The sequence below is a fragment of the Erinaceus europaeus genome, chromosome 18, assembly GCF_950295315.1.
Source record: "Erinaceus europaeus chromosome 18, mEriEur2.1, whole genome shotgun sequence".
NCBI classification, from domain to species: domain Eukaryota; kingdom Metazoa; phylum Chordata; class Mammalia; order Eulipotyphla; family Erinaceidae; genus Erinaceus; species Erinaceus europaeus.
In genome coordinates this window covers 53,191,488-53,213,522 of record NC_080179.1, presented here as the reverse complement: position 1 = coordinate 53,213,522, position 22,035 = coordinate 53,191,488, and the positions used below count along the sequence as shown (strand labels likewise).

General features: G+C 40.3%; 1 protein-coding gene and 1 non-coding gene across 6 annotated transcripts in view; one reads left to right on the top strand and one right to left on the bottom strand.

The window, feature by feature from the left end:
• Nucleotides 1–22,035, bottom strand: part of MGAT5 (alpha-1,6-mannosylglycoprotein 6-beta-N-acetylglucosaminyltransferase) — a 361,514-nt gene that overhangs the window by 184,884 nt on the left and 154,595 nt on the right. For all 5 annotated transcript variants that reach the window (XM_060178023.1, XM_060178024.1, XM_060178027.1 and 2 more), the window contains one exon: nt 17,278–17,442. In XM_060178023.1, the coding sequence (XP_060034006.1) occupies nt 17,278–17,442 (165 nt within the window). The remainder of the gene's footprint in view (nt 1–17,277; nt 17,443–22,035) is intronic.
• LOC132534535 (small nucleolar RNA SNORA24) lies at nt 4,795–4,924 on the top strand. The gene has a single exon (XR_009546235.1). It is a non-coding gene; the product is annotated as a small nucleolar RNA SNORA24 (small nucleolar RNA).

The window sequence follows — 22,035 nt, the reverse complement described above, 5'->3', positions numbered from 1 at the left end:
GTTATGCCCCCCCGAATTGTACTATTTTCAAAGATTATATGCATGTATTATGAAATAGAGTTTCACATGAGAGAAAGAGAGAGAGAGAGACACAAAGAGAAGCCAGAACCCCACATGTGACACTGGAGATAGAACCAGAAGCTTTCATCATACAACCTATAACCTTACTTGAGCTACATGTCAAGTCTAAACTTAAAATTTTGCATTCAACTAGATTATCATCTAGGAGTGAAGATATGATGCGTTTTCCAACATTAAAGGATTTCTCCTCCCTGTGTGCCCTCTTTCTCAGGAAGATACTAGAAGGTGAGCTTTCTCTATATATAGCAACTAGCCAATAGGATGAACCTTTGCAGAGTGTGAGAACAGGCAGTCCCAGAACAACTACTAAATTACAGGCCCAGAAAGCAAGAAGGTGAGAGGCTACAGAGAGAAAGGTACAGTTTGGTATTAACTACTCATGTTGTTTTTAAGATTCATTCACTTATGTAGGAGGAGAAGGAAAGAAGAGTGAGGGTAGGAGGGAGAACCAAAGCATCACTGTTGCACAAAGGAAGCTGGGACCTCAGGAACCAACTTCTGCAGTAAGTTTAAAATGATCCAACAGTGTTCTTCGAATACACCCATGAAGAATACATCCCCAGTCTGCCCTTGACTCTCTGTATCACTTCTTCATTGAGGTTTTCCCTGACCAACCACTTAGCCTGAAGCAATATACCCTTCCCTGCTATCTCCTCAGTTTGCTAGTTCTCCCACAGCAATTATCAGCACTGGGCATAATATGTGCTACTATATTAGCTGATTATCAAACTTCACCAAGGAAAATGTTATCTCCAATTGAAAAAAAAAAAAAGATGAGCTTCGCAAATGACCTTGCAGGAAAAAAAATAAAAGTAAACAAACTGTCTCTTAGATTCTTTGAAAACTACTGTGGTTATCAAAGGAAGGAAATTTGGTGACAGGTGTGGCAAACTGTTACACACATATGTAGGTGTGAAACTCTTACTTCCTCCTCAAATATTATCATTCTGTAAAACAATATTAAATCACTAATAAAAAATAAAAAAGATATACCAGAGTTGGTCAGTGCTCTGATCTTCTCTCTCCTCTCTAAGTCTTTATCGCACAACAAATAAATTATTAAGAATGTTTTTTAAATGCAGCCTGGGAGATGGCAGAGGCAGAATTCTGGGTTTATAAGCATGATGTCCCTACCAGCATCAGCTTTGCCAGAATAGATGCTTTGGATTGTTTTCTTTTGTGAAATAAATCTTTCAAAAACTTATAAATTAAAAAAATAAAGGCTTGATTTTCCTAACTCCTCTATCTCCAGTACCTAGAAAGTATCTGGCGCAGAAAAGATTGCAGTATCTGTTGGGAACAAACAACTTTAATTTCTTAATGGTGGACTAACAGCTGATTTGTATTTTCCAATTTTTAATTAGTTGTAATTTTCAATTTTAAAAGTAAAATTGTATCTATTTTGATAATACATGATAGGTTCTACCTGTAAAACTTTTCCTTTTGAAAACATGGCTCTATTATTATATAAGCTTGATTACAGAGATTGGCTGGCTTTGGTCACTGGTAGACTAGAGGCACAAAAACATTGCCAAGGCAATCCTTTGTGCTCTCTGATGACAGATGAGCTTACTACCACACACACACACTCATCACCTGCACGTACTCATCAAGGCATAGCCTGGCCACTACTACTAGTCCACTGGCTTCAGGGGACAACAACCCTCCACAGTTGGCCCAGTCATGGGTCATCACCTTCTTAATCTTTACAGCATTCCTGGAAGTACAGGGAAGGCTATTTTTCTTCATCATCATGTTACTCTGTCTGAGAAAAGCCAGACATGTAAGGAGAGAACAAAAGTTCCAAACAGAAGGATTAACACAACCACTGAAGAGAAGCACTGGAGCTTCAGCCAAGTAGTTCACTGCACTTCAATGACAGATCCCACCAGATGCTGCTTTGACTCATCTTCTCTTTGTCCTAGCCCAATTACAGCCTGAAATAAAGTCTTAAATATTTACTTTATTCTTCTGCTAATCTTGCTGTAACTTGTACTGTTCATATTAACTATACTTAATGAGAGCAATTATTGAGAAAGTTCTATTAGCATAAAGTTTAGACAGGTTAATGAACATCTTCCCTGGAGAGCTGAGCTCTTTAGCACAGGAGTTCCCCTCCCCACTTTGGAGTGAGAAGGTACAGTGAGGGGTCAGGCATGGTTTCCAGACTAGCTCAGCTCTGACAGGAGAAGGAGTAAAATTTCCACAGTATGATAAGAGAAATTTCCTTTGTACAAATTCCCTAGACCAGGATAGGCTAGATCATTCCTGTTATAGGACTATAGAGTTTTAAGATCATTCCCAGGTCAAAGGGTCAGGCAAAGCCAATAGGACCTCTTAGACTAAGGCAGAAGGAGTTCTAGACTGAGAATCAAATAAGTCATGGTGAACTTCACCCATACTCTCTTCCTTTTTCTTCCCCTGCATGATAAGTCCTCTACTCTTGACAGGAGCCCTTATTTCTAACCAGGCTATATTTCCATGACCGGATTCAAGACCTGACACCATGCAGTCAGAACTGGTTAGATGAAAGATACATCAGTACTTGCCAGGTTCTATTTATGAATACTCTCCTCTAACAAGAGGTTAATCACAAAGGCTAGGGTCCATTGGTAAGACAGGATCACAATATACATTATCTCAAGGACTTGAGAAGGGCACTGGTGTCACCATCCCTGCTGTTCAAAGAATGAAATGGAGGTTTATAAAGTTAGCAAAATATCAACAGCAACTAAATAAGGGAGTCAGGACTCATGCTTATTGTCTGATGTCAAAGGCCCTTTTCCTAGGTCTAGTTTCCTGAATAAAATACAGCACTTAGAACTGAGTAGTTTACACACTCATGAAGCACTAACCATCAGCTGTCTGCCTAGTCCAAGAGTCAGATTCTGAATGCAATCCTTAAGAAGTGCAAGTCTATGTGGGGACAGAGGAACCCTTTTACATTGCTGGTGGGAATGTAAATTGGTACAGCCTCTGTGGAGAGCAGTCTGGAAAACTCTCACAAGGCTAGACATGGACCTTCCATATGATCCAGTAATTCCTCTCCTGGGGTTATACCCCAAGGACTCCATAACACCCAACCAAAAAGAGGTGTGTACTCCTATGTTCATAGCAGCACAATTCATAATAGCTAAAACCTGGAAGCTACCCAGGTGCCCAACAACAGATGAGTGGCTGAGAAAGCTGTGGTATATATACACAATGGAATACTACGCAGCTATCAAGAACAATGAACCCACCTTCTCTGACCCATCTTGGACTGAGCTAGAAGGTATTATGTTAAGTGAGCTAAGTCAGAAAGATAAAGATGAGTATGGGTTGGATGATCCCACTCATCAACAGAAGTTGAAGAAGATCTGAAAGGGAAACTAAAAGCAGGACCTGACCAAATTGTAAGTAGGACACCAAAGTAAAAACTCTGAGGTGAGGGGTAGACATGCAGCTTCCTGGGACAGTGGGGGGGTGGGAGTGGGTGGGAGGGATGGGTCACAGTCTTTTGGTGGTGGGAATGGTGTTTACGTACACTCCTAGCAAAATGTAGACATATAAATCAGTAGTTAATTAATATGAGAGGGGGAAAATCAATTGTATGTCTCAAAGTTTTTCAAAACACAAACTGAATCTTTTTAATATATAGGCTGTGTATTTGATATGCGGACTCTCTCAAAAGCCTAGACCAAGTAGATTAGAAGCATCCAATAGCACAGCTATATACAAGATACTGGATACTGTACAGCAAACCATAACAAAAGGACTTTTCAAAGTTAACCCAAATAATGTGATGATAACACTAACTATCGATTGTCTTTTTGAACCCTAAGACATCAGGAACTTCACATCTCCACTATAAAGCCCCTACCTCCCCCAGTCCTGGAACCCTTGGATAGGGCCCACTTTCCCGTATGCCTCTCCCAATCCATACCAAATAATATTGCATCCGCCGATCACAGCCTAACCAACGCAACGATTGCCACCTCAACATGCTTCACCTCAGACTGTGTCCAAAGACTTCACGTGTGGAATGACAACCCTTCAGCTTCATTACTCGGGTGAGACCTTTCCTTTTATAGTACACTCTAATTTCATCTCAGGTGGTTCACTTTCTAACAAATTCCCATAACCTAGATATACACCAGTTTCTATGAAAGAGAGCTTATGTTCACACGTATCCATAAACTACTGCAAAATATATACCTGAAAGCAGAAGTACACTAGAGTTTGCAGTGAGTACCTCCCTAACACTTCCTCTCCACTATTCCAAGCTTTGGGTCCATGATTGCTCAACAATTTGTTTGGCCTCGTATGTTAACTCTCTTTTTCAATCACCAGGTTCCAGATGCCACCAGGATGCTGGCCAGGCTTCCCTGGATTGAAGACCCCACCAATGTGTCCTGGAGCTCAGCTTCCCCAGATACACACCCTACTAGGGAAAGAGAGAGGCAGACTGGGAGTATGGACCGACCAGTCAACGCCCATGTTCAGCGGGGAAGCAATTACGGAAGCCAGACCTTCTACCTTCTGCAACCCTCAATGACCCTGGGTCCATGCTCCCAGAGGGATAGAGAATGGGAAAGTTATCAGGGGAGGGGGTGGGTTATGGAGATTGGGTGGTGGGAATTGTGTGGAGTTGTACCCCTCCTACCCTATGTTTTTGTTAATTAATCCTTTCTTAAATAAAAAAAAAATTTAAAAAAAAAGAAGTGCAAGTCTCTCCATGAATCTTTGAGTCCTGTTGACTGTGGCAAATATCCTTCCTAGACACAGAAGAGCATATTCTTGTATACTGACATAGCTGCCATCAGTTAATTGATTTCAGTTCTAACTTTCACAAGTAACATTTTTTAAATAACATTCACTTTTTAAGAAAACCTGTGGGCAGAGGTAGATAGCATAATGGTCACACAAAGTCCTAGGTTCAATCCCCTGCACCACCATAAACCAGAGATAAGCAGTGTTCTACTGATTAAGGGAGAAAGAAAGAAAGAAAGAAAGAAAGAAAGAAAGAAAGAAAGAGGAGGAAGGAAGGAAGGAGAATAAAAAGAAAAAGGAAAGGAAAAACTTGTAAGGTGCTAAGTTGTTAGGTGGGCATCATTCAACTATTTCTAAAAAGCTTTTGTGGGTACTGGGAAAACTATAATACATTAACAAGAAATCTTAAAACTTGGTGAAGTTTTTGATTAGCTTCCTATAAAGTACAACCAAACATGATTGTTTAGTTTCTTCAACTTGAGGGCTGAGTGGTAAATGATAAGTTAAGAATAATATTAGGGTAATAAGTATTTTAAGTAGAGAATCCATAACTGAGCACTTTGTTAGAAAAGGAGGAGAAAAAGGAGGGAGAGGAACAGGAAGAGGAGGTGCAGGCAGGTAAGAACAACTGCATGTCCAAATAGCCAAAACTTACTGAGCTCTTCTTACTCGGTGGCTGGCCTTGAGTGCTTTCATAGTTGTCCCAATAAAACCTGGCACAGGGGCCAGATGGTGGTGCACCTGGTTGAGTGCACATGTTACAGTGAGCAAGGACCCAGGTTAAATTCCAGGTCCCCACCTGCAGGGGGAAGCTTTGTAAGTGGTGAAGTAGGGCTGCAGGTGTCTCTCTGTTTCTCTCCCTCTCTCCCTCCTCCTCTCCCTCTCAACTTCTCTCTGTCTCTATCCAATAATAAATAAATAACATAAAAAAAACATGACACAGGTACTTTATTAGCACCCTATATGTGAGCAAATTAAGCTGGTTTATCTAAGGACATAGTGTGGCAGAGCTGACACTAATGTCAGAAAGTCAGAGTGCTGAGACTGCCTCAGCCACATTCCTATGGCTGCTGCTCACTCGTGTCCTTCAGTAAGGGAATATGCATAGGCCTTCAGTACTCATTGTGGCTCTTCTTGAAGGACTAGTTCAAGGGCCCACTTCTAGCTGCACCCAAGTAGAGAGAAAGATTCCTTGACTCAAAAAGCTCTCCAACATAAAACATCAAGACAGTTTGAAACCAGTTAGTGGGCCAGCTCTGACAAGGCAAATCACAGTATACTTCAAACCCTCTTGCAACCCAGATGGTGGTCCCTCTGCTATTTCTACATAAACTACAGGCCCTCAGCTTGATATATCCATATATATACATATACATGGAGGCTGTGATTATGCCCAGGTAAGTTGCTCTGTGTCCACAGCAAAGGACAAGCAATGACAGGGAGCTGTAGTGAAGATAATTTCTGCTGTGTGAACCCCAGGGCAGCTAAGCCTCTCTTGCTCACATATCTATTAAATGGATAACTCTTTTCTTCACTTTTAGACTCAGCAAAGAATTTTACATGACCCTTACCTAATAAGTTTAATCTCTGCATTTCTGAGATACAGTGAAAAGGCAAAGAAAATTAGTAACTGATTTTCATTTAGGTTGCCTAATTTTAGAAGCTGTGGCTATGCAAAGCCAAATGCACAGTTTAAAAACTGCGGGGGGGGGGGGGTAGGAATACCCAGTTGAGTGCACACATTACCATTCCAAAGGACACTGGTCAGATCCCCTGATCTTCATCTGCAGGGGTGAAGCTTCACTGGCTGTGAATGAGGGTCTGCAGATGTCTATCTTTCTCCCTCTCTATGTCCATCTCCCCTCTCAATTTCTCTCTGTCCTATCAAATAAAATAGAAAGAAAAAAAAAGGCCCCCAAGAGCAGTGGATTTGTAGTGCCAGCACTGAGCCTCAGTGATAATCCTGGTGATAATAAATAAAATAAAATAAATCCCTCATAAACCCACAAGCCTTTAAACCTAAAGGAAAAAAAAAATTCAACAAGGAGGCAGAGACATATACCTGGTCCCACCAAAACAGCTTTAGTTCTAAAAATTTTCCAAACGTTAAAATCCAAGGCTCTAAATCAGTCTGCTGAATGTGTGTCAAGGAAAATAGGTAAAGGATGAAACGGCAAAGACAAGAAAATATCAGCAAGAAAGCATATGTTCTGCTGCAGTTCTGTACTGTCTATTGAATCAATACCATATGTAAGCTGATAGCACAACTGTATACACATACCTCATTAAGCCAAATTAGAGCAAGTGGGATCTGTTGCTCTTGATTAAAACAAACAAGTCTAATTTCAGCCTGTCCTATCTGTGAGCTACAGAACAACTCTGTAAGGAAGAACTGTCATCAACAGTAAAGTCCATACAAATCCCCAAGGTGAGCTCACAGTGCATGTGTCTTCGGGCTGCTGTCCTCCCTGATTGTTCCTCTCAAATGGCAGGGGGGGAAGAGCATACCCCAGAGGAATACACATTTACTTTTTTTTTTGCTTCCAGGGTTATTGCTGGGTCGCAGTGCCTTCACTACAAATCCACTGCTCCTGGAGGCTATTTTTCCCATTTTGTTGCCCTTGTTGTTGTGCTTGTTGTAGTTGTTATTGCTGCCATACTTGTTGTTGTTGGATAGGACAGAGAGAAATGGAGAGAGGAGGGGAAGACAGAGAGGGGGAGAGGAAGATAAACACCTGCAGACCTGCTTCACAGCTTGCGAAGTGACCTCCTGCAGGGGGTCCTTACTCTGGTCCTTGCACTTTGCGCGCGGGCTTAACCAACTGCGCTACCGCCGGACTCCGCACATTTACTTTTGAAGAAGAAAACGACACATATTCCTTGATGGACACAGTAATGAGCCCAAAACCTGGTAGGTTGCTGCCAAGAAAACAAAACAAAACAAACAAAAAAAAAACCCTCTACCATAATGAGATTGATCATAGCCTTTTTTAAAAAGTTCACTTATGGGGGTCGGGAGGTAACGCAGCGGGTTAAGTGCATGTGGCACAAAGCCCAAGGATCGGCATAAGGATCCCGGTTGGAGATCCCAGCACCCCACCTGCAGGGAAGTCACTTCACAGGTGGTGAGGCAGGTCTGCAGGTGCCTGTCTTTCTCTCCCCCTCTCTGTCAACCCCTCCTCTCTCGATTACTCTCTGTCCTATCCAACAACGAACGACATCAACATCAACAACAATAATAACCACAAGGCTACAACAACAAGGGCAACAAAAGGGGAAAAAAATTCACTTACATTTTTATAGCTGCCACCAAAGAATCACACAACTTATGTTATGATGGAATTGTAGCTTTCAGAAGGCACAATAAAACCAAATGAAAACAACAACAAACAAAAAGCACTGTCCTTTTGCAAAACATGATAGTTAAATTTTCCAAGTGCTTTTGGAAATGCCAAAAGTAGACTGGAATCAGCCAGAGCAGGTGAGTGGTAGATACAGTGATCTATTGGGTTGCTGGAAAAGTCATGATGTGTTTTCTTATACAAAAATATGTCATGACTTTTCTGACAACCAAGAAGAACTGACTGTGTGGCCATCGCTATCATGATAAAAGCACCAGGACAGTGGTTGACCAGGCATGTATTTAGAGAGCAAAGAGCACATTTGATTGGACAAACACTGTTTTAAAAGGTTTATTTGGAAGGCTCCCACCTAGAACTTGACTTGAGAAGACAAAAGTAGGATATTCCACCTGGGCACTGTGACTAGATCACTAAGCACTGCAACAAGATCACAGACAGGCACATGTTGTGAATCATCTCCACTAGAACCCTGTCCAAGAATTAAGCCAGATACAAATCTGGGAACATTTCTGCTAGCACTGTGCAGAGCGGGCCTTTTAAGAAGGAAGCCAACACAGAATAGAATGCAGCTGCACTGCTTGAAGGTGGTTCCAGCAAGGCTGAGCTCAACATTATTTTTTCAATTGTCCAACTACAAGGCTCCAATTTTTTGTTTAAGATTTTTTTTCTTCTTCAACATTACTGACAAATGCATAGATTTTCTGCTCAATTTCTAAATATTGATAAAAAGGGTCTGTAAATAATGCCAAAAAGGCCAATTTGGGAACTTCTCCAAGCATTAAATACTCAAACGACATAATATACAGAAGACATTTTCTAAACTATAAAGCAAAGTACAAATAATAGTTATGAATTTCAATATAAGTAGGATAACCTAATAGTTAATTACTGAAGTTTCCATTTTTATATCAATATATTACAGACAGTATTTAGATTGTAATTAGCAGATGCTCTTACAGGTACTGAGTTTTTGCCAGCCATGTTTCTATGCACTACACTGACCTCAATATTCTTAACATCACAAGATGAGCACTATTATTATTTCTCTAATCTAATAGATGAGAAAATTTAAGGTTAAGAAACATGCCCAGGGGGCAAAGAGATAGCTCTCCAGGCAGGGGACTTGTGTTGCCATGAGTATGGCCCAGACACAAGTCCTGGTACCACCGCATTCAGGAAGCACCAGTACAACAGTGTCTCTCCCCTTTCATCTGAATGAAAATACTGGTCCAGGAGCAGTGAAGTTGTACAAGCATGAGGTCCTGGCTTCACAAAGAAAGAGAAGGAGCATGCCCCAAATCACAAAAGTATAAAGTAAAGGAGCTGGTATTTGACCCAGAGCAGCCTCCACACAGTCTTTTATTTTTTCCTTATCTCCTAAGCACTAGATCGGTATTCTAATTGCCTTTATATTCATATTCCTAAATAGGAAGCATACTAAAAAATTATACTCTGGGAGTCGGGCAGTAGCACAGCGGCTTAGGCGCACATGGAGCAAAGTGCATGGACGGCATAAGGATCCTGGTTCAAGCTCCCAGTTCCCCACCTGCAGGGGAGTCACTTCAAAGGCAGTGAAGCAGGTCTGCAGGTGTCTATCGTTCTCTCCTCCTCTCTGTCTTCCCCTCCTCTCTCCATTTCTCTCTCTGTCCTATCCAACAACAGCAACAACAATAATAACTACAACAATAAAGCAACAAGGGCAACAAAAGGGAATAAATAATTTTTTTTTAAATTATACTCTGTAAGTCCACATTAACACATGGCTGTTGTCTGGCAGATTTTCAGTCTATTTCATTAATCAAATAAAAAAAGGGGGCTGGGGAGGGCACATCGGGTGGTGGTGCACCTGGTTCAACAAACACATTACAGTGTGCAAAGATCTAAGTTCAAACCACTGTTCTCCACCAGCAAGGAGAAGCTTCATGAGCAATGAAGTAGTGCCGCAGGTGTCTCTATCTCTTCCTCTCTATCTCCCCCTTCCATCTTGATTTCTCTCTGTCTCTATCCAATAAATAAATTTATTTAAAAAAAAAAAAAGCATGACCCCAGGAAGGTAACCTTCAAGCCTCACATCGCAGATATTCTTATGATGGCTTCCCACTCACCCTCTCCTAAAACTCCCCCATGTCACTGCCTTCAACTGTACCATCATATGAATATCAGATCTTCCCTGCGTCCCCCAGGATGTCATGGCTTCTCACTTCCTGAGTCAACCAACCAGTCTCTCCTCTGCCTTCTGGTCTGATTCTCTCCCAAAGCAGCCCACTTCTACATAATCCTTAAATATTCTCTAAAACCACAGATGTCATCTACTGCCCTTCTGTGCTTTATAACCTCATCAGCTCTTGCTACTGCCTATAAGACAGAGTAGAAACTCCTTAATTTAATATTGAAAAATCTTCAGAAATTCCCCAATATACCTTTCTAATCTCATTTTTGGGTTGCTCCGAATACACTGTGTATGGTATTTCAAACTCTAAGTCTATCTCTAGGGACCTGTCTTGTTTCCCTTAATTTATTTAATTTACTTTCCCATATCTTGATAATTATATAGTCTGCATAAAATTAATAAAATGGAATCCATTCTAAAACATCCTGGCCGTTTAAATTTACTCTCTCAGATTACTTTGCAATTATTATACTGAATTAGTGGCTCTTTCATGAGAAGAAATAATTATCTTCTGTATAAGCAAGAGTAAAATGCAAATTGCCCCGAATTTACTGGGTTAGGTCCAATAAGGGAGTTTGTTTTATTTTGTTTTAAGTCAAGATCTAAAAAAATGTCTTCTGGGAGTTTTTAAAATCTCTTCCTTAGCCGTCACAAGGATCCACTGCCAAACTAAAAGGGAGTGGGGGTACTCAGGGCTTTCAAATAGTGTTGATAGGAAGAAGGAAGACACATTCAATCTCTGCTGGCCAGTTAGAAAACCTCAGGGAACTCTTCTACAAAGATCACAAGTGGGAATACCAGATTACAAAAAAACACCTTGTAGATCAGGGTTTCTGAACTACAGGCAACGGACATTTAGGATTATAGAATTCTCTGCTGTGAGGGCTAATTTGTGCAGTGTAGGAAGTTTAGATTTCTCCTTATTCATCAGATGTCAGTATCACCTGCTCCCTTGTGAATGTCTACATGGATTGACTCTAGTTGTGAAACAAAACTGTAAATACCAAAAGACAGAAAGTTACTCCCTTTCTCTTGACATTTGGTCTTTCATTTCGTTCCTTCTCTACCCCTCCTTGTCCTCCTTTACAACAAAAATCAAAACACTCTGACCACACAAAGTGAAAAACCACTCCAACAATAATGTGTACGTTTCTGTAAATAAACCCAAAGAACTGTCTCTAACAAATGAACAAAGTCAAGTATTTATAGCTGCACAGAAAGGAGGAACACATTTGTTTCTTACTCAAATTTAGAAGACTGGGGGTGGGGGGAAGAATAATAATGGTTATGCAAAAACACTTTAATACCTGGGGCTCCAAAAGTCCCAGGTTCAATCCCCAGTACTAAAGGCAGAGCTGAGCAGTGTTTTTTAAATGCCTAATAATAATATTTATAATTAATATGATAGATAAATTATATGTAAAATATTAATAAATAATAGTAAATGGACTAAATTTCATCTCTTACTTCTCAGCAGCATAAAACAGCCAATAACCAATTCTAGGCACACCACCTACTAAACTTGGGACACTTAACTTGCTGCTTCAACACAACTGATAATGCAGGTACACTGGAAATAGCACAAGTGCAACTTAATTTCAAGGTCCATTAGCAGCAAGGAAAGGGACTGTACTTCCAAACACAAGCCCTGAAACTCACCAGAGACATTTCTTGTTTTCTATTTTCAAATGGTAACAAAAATAATTATGGATCTTTTTTATGAAGAACAGCACCAGAGTTCAAATACACTTGAACTTCAACTCCAAATACTAGTATATATTTCAAGTGATGTTTGGGAAAAGCAGGGCTTTGTAAGTTCAGTTTAAACTAAGGATCAGAGAACAGCAACTTAAGTAGTTGATTTTGCAATTGTGCTTCCCACTATTCTTGTTTTAGTAAATGATCACAATACAGAGGGAATGCTATGATCACCTTCTGGCTTCCAGAAAACCAATAACAACACTAGTCAGTTATTCACCTGTGTTGTAAATAACTGGTTCTTTAGAGTATAAATATACACACACACACACCACCACCACCACCACCAGCACAGCTCCCCTTACACATAGAAAGTTGTGCAATGTCTCTATCCTGTAAAATACTATAGTTGAGAGTTAAAACCATCACACTCTATGATGGTGGAGCACAGAATCACCTATGGGAAGCTTAATCATGACCAACAAAGTTCTATTTCTTAGCTCAGTTCTGCTGTGGTCTAAGAAAAGGAAATAAGATAGTAAACCTCACTTCCAAGTAAATCCACAGAGAAGAAACCATAAGTAGAAACTCCTGGCAACAGTGAAGCCAAGTGGTGTTTCCTCCAGTATAATCCAATCCATGTGTCGATACTTACTGAGTGTCTCCTACAAGAAGGCTTTGAGTAAGACAGGATGAGCAAACAAACTTAATAGATACTCAGATGACAAATGTTTTTATTAGTACAACCTGTTCATACTTTTGCCAAGTTGGTAGTATGTAGCAACCAACATTACTTACTCCTATTGATGATATAAGATCATAAAACTAGAGAATAACAGAACTTTTTTTTTTAATCATTCTGAAAGTCAATAATTTTGACAAAGGGTAACTCAAGTCCTTTCAAGTAATAAGTCTAGAGGAATAATTTACTATGTTATTGGTTGAAGGATAGAGATTCTAATTTTTTTTTCATTTCTTTGATTCACCTTTTTAAACAAACTAAGCAGAGCTCAAATGCAGTTAAATTTTATTCCTGGTTTTAATAATGTTCATATTCAAATGAATTTCTCTTGAGGAACACTTATTTTCACATAGAAAAAAGAAACAAGAATGATAAATTTAGAAAGAAAAGCCATTTTGTATATATACCACAGAAGAGAAAACACAAGTAGAACCTGGACTGGAATTGGCATATTGCACCAAAGTAAAAGACTCTGGGGTGGGTGGATGGGGGAGAATACAGGTCCAAGAAGGATGGCAGAGGACCTAGTGGGGTTTGTATTGTTATATGGAAAACTGGGAAATGTTATGCATGTACAAACTATTGTATTTACTATTGAATGTAAAACATTAATTCCCCAATAAAGAAATTTAAAAAAGAAAGAAAATAATGGAACTATATTAAAAGATGTTATAATTAAAAAAAGAAAGAAAAGAAAAGCCATTTTGAATTAAAACACACACAGAGAACAGAGCTAAATAGAGAGTGAATGGGTTCATACATACATAGGCACACATACACATAGACCCAAAAGCATATGTCCCTATAAAAAAAATATACTCAGGGAACCAACCCTTTTTCAACTGTGATTGTACCAAATTTAGAGGCAGTTTATAGCCAACCAATATATATATATCAGCAAGCAATAAGACACAACAGTAAGCAATCAGAAACATCAGTGAGCAATAAGGCAGCAGAATAAGCAGTAAAGACACACCAGGGAGAACATTTCTGAGCAATTACCACATCTTCATGCAGAAAGGAGAAAGAAAAACTTCACTCGACTAGAGCTGGAAACCTATAAAAATGAAGTCTTTCATAGCTCAAGGACCTTTCCTGCTATGACTGAGGGCTGTGAGGACCACAGTCAAGGCCATGGTTAAGAGACAGGGTTAAAAAAAAAAGTGGGAGTCAGGCGGTAGCGCAGCAGGTTAAGCGCAGCAAAGCGCAAGGACCGGCATAAGGATCCAGGTTCGAGCCCCTGGCTCCCCACCTGCAGGGGCATCACTTCACAGGTGGTGAAGCAGGTCTGCATGTGTCTATCTTTCTCTCCCTCCTTTGTCTTTCCCATCTCTCTCCATTTCTCTCTGTCCTATCCTACAACGACGACATCAATAACAACAACAATAACTATAACAACAATTAAAAAAAAAAAACCAACGGCAACAAAAGGGAAAATATATATATATATATATATATATATATATAAAATTAATGGGTGGGTTGCTGAAGAAAGAGAAATATGAACAAAAGTTCTTGTCCTTTTCACCACCCTGGTAAGTTTTTGACACATGGCAAAAAAAAACCAAACTTTTTATAAATTATATCTTGCATCAAATGTGCCCAACACACTTTAAGGAGGAATGAATATTCACATACACACAGTTTTCCTGTTTGTTTTATAGTTCAGTTGTAAAAACCAATACTTAGACATATAGAACTTCCTTATTAGACTAGTATTTAGGAAATGTTAGAGAAATATTTAGGAAACTATCAGTTCTCTAGGGTCCTCTAAGGATATAGCAACACTTCTGAGGGTGGGGTGGTGCTCATCAGTTTCCAATGATACACAAGTGGAAACAAGATTTACAAATGGAAACAGGATAAAGCAAATGGCATCTCTTCAATGTGGTAACTATGGTGTTTTAAGTTGAATTTGGGGCATTCTAGTAATAAAAACTGGGCTTTCCTAAATACCTAGAATTCAGTAAACTCTGTGAACCTATTTACTTCTCAGAGATACTGAGAGATTAAGTGTAATCATGTGTTTCTAAGGGGAGGTACAGTAACTGGTATCACCAGATGGTTCTTTTTAATTCCAAGTTTCTTTCTTGGTCACAATCCATTTCAGGTCTATACCTCCTCCAAGAGCCCCTATACCCTAGTCCTGAAAATCTCCCCCCCCCTTATTTTTATGAAAGAGAGACCAGAGCACTACTGAGCTCTAGTTTATGGTGGTACAGGGGTTTGAGCCAGGGACCTCTCAAACGCTTCAGTCACGCACATCTTGTGTTCTTACACACGGAGCTATCTCCCTATCCCTCAGCCCTGAAAATCTTTCAAATGTGGCCTTCCTGTGAGAAACTTTGCACAGACATGCCCACCCACTCATAATGACCACAGTTAGTGCTATTTTATGCATGAGCATTACCATCCTAATGTTGGTCAACCAACATTTGGAAAAATATTGAGTATGTATCTCACAAATTCTGGATTAACCACAAAGACCCAAAAGCCAACTCCACAGCACAACAGTGACTAGTTAGTTAGATGTGAGCTATGGATATTCAAGGTACAAGTTGTGGATATCCAAAAGGTCCAAAGGAGCAAAAGTGAGGTTTATTTTAAACAGCATCATCAATAACAAAAACTAACAACAAAAAACAAAAACACTGTATCACTGACACAATCTAAGGGGGTCCTACCAGTCAGTGGCTTAGAGAATGTGTGTGTGTGTTTTTAAAATTTTTACATTATCTTTATTTAGTTATTGGATAGACACAGCCAGAAACTGAGAGGGAAAAGAGTGGTAGAGAGGGAGAGAGACAGAAAGACAACTGCAGCACTACTTCACCACTCGAGAAGCTTTTCCCTTGCAGGTGGGGACCTAGGTGCACTGTAACATGTGCACTCAACCAGGTGTACCATGCCCAGGCCCCAAGAATGTGTTTAACAGTTACAAACTACTCAGTAACTAATAGAGTGAGATTACATGGGAAAGGACCAACCACCAACACCACCCATTTTATTCTTGATGATCTAACCATAGTTTTATACTCTGGGGCTTAGAGCCTGGGTGGGGAAGTCCCCCTGTGAACCTGGCACACAAAGAGGGAATGACAGCAGATGCAGGCCTACAGGACAAGAGACAGTGAGAGGCTGCCAAGCTAAAGGCAGAACACCCCCTTCTAACTCTGGATATGATATTGTAGAACTGTAACAAAAATCTGATAGGACCTTATCAACAGCATTTTCTGGCAGGGATGGAGGTTGGGGAATAGAGACAGGACAGGCATGGGTCCCATTTATTAAAAAAAAACACAAACCCAAAAAACCAATAGCTCAACACAGTGGGAGGTTTTCTTGTCTAATTACAGAAGCTGTTGGAGACTGTAGGGAAGACAGGATTTATGGCCTAGATGACACTGCCTCTGTGTTGTAATTAAAAGTTATTTTTAATACCTTTGTTTGGATGGATACTTAGGATTATTAGAAATACATTTTGCAATTGAAAATCTGCTAAAGGGCAAAGAACATAAGGCAATACAGAAGCTTGCATAATATGAAACAATTAAATGTTTTGACACTAGGAGGTGGGAAAAGAATAATCCTACTTCAGTTTGCAATTTTTATAAGAAGGAGCAAGAAAGTGTACTGAACTAAGCTTTTAAAAATTTGAAAGCAACCCAGCTATTTTTTGGGAAAAAAAGCCATTAATTAGAGTTTAGATACTACCCATGAGGCGTATAGTTAGTTCTTTCACAACCACTGACCCAAAGTACCTAATCCTCAAACTCTTTGCTTTGTTTGGAGTCCCTAGGAAACAGCAGTGGGTATCCTAACATGAACAAGTCCTGGATTAACCATAAAGACCCTGAGGCCAACTCCACAGCACAATGACTAGTTGGATATGAGTTGTGGAGATTCAAGATACCAGTTTCAATGAGGAGTCAGACAAATAGATTCCAGTGGGAATTTCATAGTATATGTCAGGATTGGCTATAAAATTATCAAGGGATAATCAACTAGGAGCCCTTTAGTTAGGTAGCCTATGCCATTTCCAGAATTTCTGTTTCTCCAGATAGACATAGGAGGCGGCTGCTTCTTTAACAAGAGGAAAAAAAGTATCCATTATACATAACAGATTTGTGAAACTATCTGATGAACACAGTGAGGAGGAAGGAACTCAAACTGACACGAGCTTCTCAGATAACATTCATTTACTCAAACTATGAATCTTCTCATTAATAGCAAGTTCCAAGAATTCATTATGTGAAATATGTCATAGAAGCCACCAGATATTACACATCATCATGAGACTTGAAAGTGTTTTAACACCTCTTACTGAAAAATAAAAATAAAAGGTATCATTATAAAGGCTACATACCAAGTTGAGGTGATTTACAGTGTACAAAGAAGAAGCACATGCTCCTTTATGATTTCTTAATTCAAAGCAAGAGTTGACTATTAGAAGACAGAACTGTCATTCTTACCTGCCACATTAATTCTCTCAAGTGCTACCAAGCTAGGAACAGCTGTAGTGGAGTTGGTCGAATTTGTTCCTGTGCCATTGATTACAAGATTGTCTACCTTTGATTCTAACTTGCCAATGCGTTGCAAAATATTATCCAACAATACAGCAAGTGTTTTCTTCAGATCTGTAAAAGAAAAATTTACATTGCATATTTATCTCAAGTACCCACATGTTTGTGCCCCCCCCCACCTCCGATAGAAAGTGGAACAAAAACAAATGCTTCACAAATGTGGCCCAAAAGGTAGCACACTTATAGGACTCTGGACTTCTCTATGCAGGAAGTCCTAAATTCAATCCCTGGCACCATATATGCCTGCACTTATGACGGGCATTTCTCATGAAATTATATATATACTGCTCAGAGTTGAACAAGATGGTGGTTTGGCTGAGGGTGAAATGTAATGACACCTATCTTGAGAAAATATGGAAGAGTACCCTTGTGACAACAACAAACCTATAGAAACAAACAACAAACCTATAGAAACAAACAACAAACCTATATCACTGCATTCAGTGATAGTAGAGATGGAAAAACAAATAAGCAAAGAAACTGCTCAATGACCTTCCTTAACAAATCTTATGTTAACGATGATAAAGGCTATCTTCAAGTGGCCCAGAGATTATGAAACAAATCACTGTCAAGCAATGCAAATCTGGCAATAAATGACAAATTTTTTTCCCACTTTCAAGGTTGATAAAGGACATTCCTTATTGCTTCACTATATAACTGTCTCACCAAAGTACTCCATGAAATTTCTTCTCCTTAAAGGACACTGGTTAGTGATGCATAGAACGTCAATTTCAGATAAGATTGGGCATGTTCAGGCTGGTATGGCCATAGACAGAATGCCTATTTCAAAGTACAGGAAGGTTCTGAAATAAGTTCTGAGTCAAGTTCATTGTCATTTCAAAGAAATCACTCCTCTGATACTGCATATCCATCTCAGCCAGCTCAAGCCTCTTCACCTAGAGACTGCATCACCACCTAAGATGACCGACATATCAAAATGTTATTTACTGCTGGTAGCAGCATCTGCACTGAGTCAGACATAGAAGTCCTAGTCCTATATTGTGGGGTAACTGAGGATTTCTCAGTTTTAATACTGTTGACACTTTGGATCAGGTGATTCTTTTTTTGAGAGGGCTATTCTGAGTTATAGTGTGTTTAGAAGCACTTCTGACATCTAAACAATAGCGACAGTCCACACCCCCAAACACATACATTGTGAAAACTGAAAATGTCACCAAACACTGCCAACATAGGGGTATGGGAGAAGGAGTGGAGAAAAGGAGAGACAGACCTGTAACTCAGAGCCAATGCACTAGGCACATTCTGTCAAACTGGCTTCCCTATTACCCTTCTGTGGAGTCATGTTAAGAAAGAACTGATATTAAGAAAGAAATGTGATGGAGGGGTTATGGGATGGGAAAATGCAGCATGAGAAGTCAGTCACTGATCTGGTGGCATCAAGTGTGATTTTCATTCATGGAGGCACCACTAGAAACACTGCCACACATACAATGGGATATACAACCAGACAGATCAGTCTTCTTCCCTATGGGAGCTGACAGAAGGCTGGGCTATGCTGATGGGCACTGGAGGGTTAGTAATCTTTTGTGGCATCACTTAAAGGCAAGATAACTATCTAACCAAGTATCTGACTCAAAGTTATTATTGAGGGGCTGGGTGGTGGTGTACCTGGGTGAGTGCTCATGTTACCATACACAAGGACCTGAGTTTGAGCTTCCAGTCCCTACCTGTAGGGGGAAAGCTTTGTGAGTGGTAAAGCAGTGCTGCAGGTGTCTCCCTGTCTTCCCCCCCACCATCACTCTGGATTTCTGGCTGTCTCTATCCAATAAATACAATTAAAATAATTTATGAAAGCCTGACTAGAAAGATGCAGGGCTTCAAGGAAGGGGGGGGGGTCATGGAGGGGCTGGGGGTGCGAAAGTCTTCATGGGGAGACCAGGGGTCCTGGACTCTAGCAAACACATTGCAGCAGGGAGTGGGGGGCGGGGGGTGAGATGCCCGGGCTTTAGCAGCAAGTCAGGGCAACAGAAAAGGCTGCTGGTTCAGGAGTGCCTACACACACTTAAGTTGGGATACCTTCTGTAAGGTAGTGAAGACCTGGCCTAATTCCTCACCCTTCCTCCCTTCTGAGTTTTATGAGAAAAAAAGAAGGAAGCCAAAGTTATTGTTGATAATCACTAGTGGATTCAAAGTTGGGACAGTAGCATTAAGGTCCATGTCCAGCAAGAAGCAATTACAAAAGCCAGAACTCCCACTTTCTGCACCCCATAAAGAATTTTGGTCCATACTCCCAGAGGGATAAACAATAGGGAAATTTCCAATGGATGGGATGGGGCATGGAACTACGGTAGTGGGACCTGTATGAAACTATATCTTGGTTATATTACTGTTCATCATTATTAAGTCACTAACAAAATAGTTTTTTAAATTTTTATTATCTTTATTAATGATTGGATAGAGATAGCCAGAAATCAAGAAGGAAGGGGAGATAGGGAGAGAGACACCTGCAGCTCCTGCTTCACCACTAGCAAAGCTTTCCCCCTTTGGAGACCCGGGGCTCAAACGTGGGGCACTGCACCTTATGTGTGCTCAACCAGATGTGCCACCACCCAGCCCCCAATTTTTTAAAAGGGTAATTATCCTTAATTCTTAAAATACAGCTCCCACCAAGAAGTGCAAATTACTATCTATTGCTGATTCCACCTGTCAAGAGATCAACCTTTTGTAACGCTATGACATAGTAATGAGATAATTCACGAGAGGGAGGATGGGTGTTGATATTCACCATCACAACCATTACCCAATGGTGCTGCTATTCTATCATCACCACTGTTAAACAGCTATTTCTATGTATTAGCTGCTTCCCGAGGTAGTTTGCATGAAGTAAGTCATTTAATTCTATCAGGACAATGTGATGAACATGCTGTCTTTCCCACCCATTTTACAGATGAGTAATCCACAAAGAAAGATTAAGAAAGACCCTTAGGTGAATGCAGAGGCAGAGGTCAAATCCAGACAGCCTGACTCTAGTCTTTATGGCTCTTATCTACCATGTGAAACCATCCCTCAAGAAACAAGAGGGGGAATAGGAAATAGCTTACTTAGACTGCCAGAGCACCAGTTTGCAAGTCTGAGGTGCCAGAGGCTGGCAGCAGGTTCAGTCCCTGGCACCAACATATGCCAGAGTTGAGCAGTGCTCTGGTTCTTTCTCTCTGCCTTCGTTAATCTCTTCTCTCTCACTTTTTAAGATAATAAATACGTCTTTACAAATAAAGAACCACTATGGAGCTGGTGGCGAACAAGCAGCTATGACCCATTGCTTCTAAACATACTTCTTGGGGAACAGCTTGGAGCTTTTTTTTTTTTTTTTTTTTTTTGCCAGGCTTCCTTCTTAGATCATCTTCAAGAAGACTCATCTATGCCACTACTGCTAGAAGCAACTCCAATATGAAAAGAAGGAAGGGAGGGAGGGAGGAAAGGAGGGAGAAAGGGAGGAAGGGAGGGAGGGAGACAGGGAGGAAAGAAGAAAGAAAGGGAGGAAGGGAGGGAGGAAAGAAGAAAGGAGGGAAGAAGGAAGGGAGAGAGGAAGGGAGGAAAGAAGAAAGAGAGGAAGGAAGGGAGGGAGAAAGGGAGGAAAGAAGAAAGAGAGGGAGGAAGCAAGGAAGGGAAGAAGGCAGGGAGGAAAGAAGAAAGGGAGGGAGGGAGGGAGGAAGGAAGGAAGGAAGGAAGGGAAGAAGGGAAGAAAGAAGAAAGGGAAGAAGGGAGGAAGGAAGGAAATAAGGGAGGGAAGAAGGAAGGGAAGGAGGAAAGAAGGGAGAGAGGGAGGGAGAAGAAAGGGAGGAAGGAAGGAAAAGAGGGAGGGAGGGAGGGAAGAAGGAAGGAAGGAAGGGAGGGAGGGAGGGAGGGAGGGAGGAAGGAAGGAAGGAAGGGAGGGAGGGAGGGAGGAAGGAACCTTATTTTACACACCTCCTGTCTTAAAATAGGATACAAAGTTATTAAAAACTTTGTCTCCAAGCACTTCACCTGGGTAGGAATGTTTTCTTCTCCTGACATGAGAAGGAAAAAGTTCATTTTCAGCACAGCAGATGTTTCAGCTAGTATCTAAAAGTAGTCCCATATAAGAGAAAAGGTGCTTTTAATAAAACAGAGAAGGATGAAGATGATGCCAAGGTCCTCTTTGCATCCTAACGAAGTAACAGATTACTAGCAACATTTCTACTGTAGTAAATACTTAGGTTACACAAATGGATGAATAAATGAATTAGCCAAGCAAAAGAAATGACTAACGACAGTCTTCCCACAAGTAAACCTATATGTCCATGCCTTTCTAGGTGAGAAAATTATATCTCACACCTATATTTCACATTTAGATCTATAAAAATGAGATTTATTGAGATTTTTCTTACTAATAACAGAGGTTTTTGTTGTTGTTGTTCCTGTTTTAGTACTAATGATAACCTATTTATCCAATATGACCATATACCTTAGAATAGTTTAAAAGAGTTTAGTAAGGAAATGAGAGTGAAAATATTCCTCCAAATTCCAGTGTGATGCTTTTATATTTATCCGTGTGCAGCACAGTTATTAGACCAGTGAAACAGTCCTCTGTAGAATTATAATTTTCAGCTACCAACAGGCTTTTGAAATTTTTGTATGGTTTTCATTCAAAGGCACAGTAATTAAAAT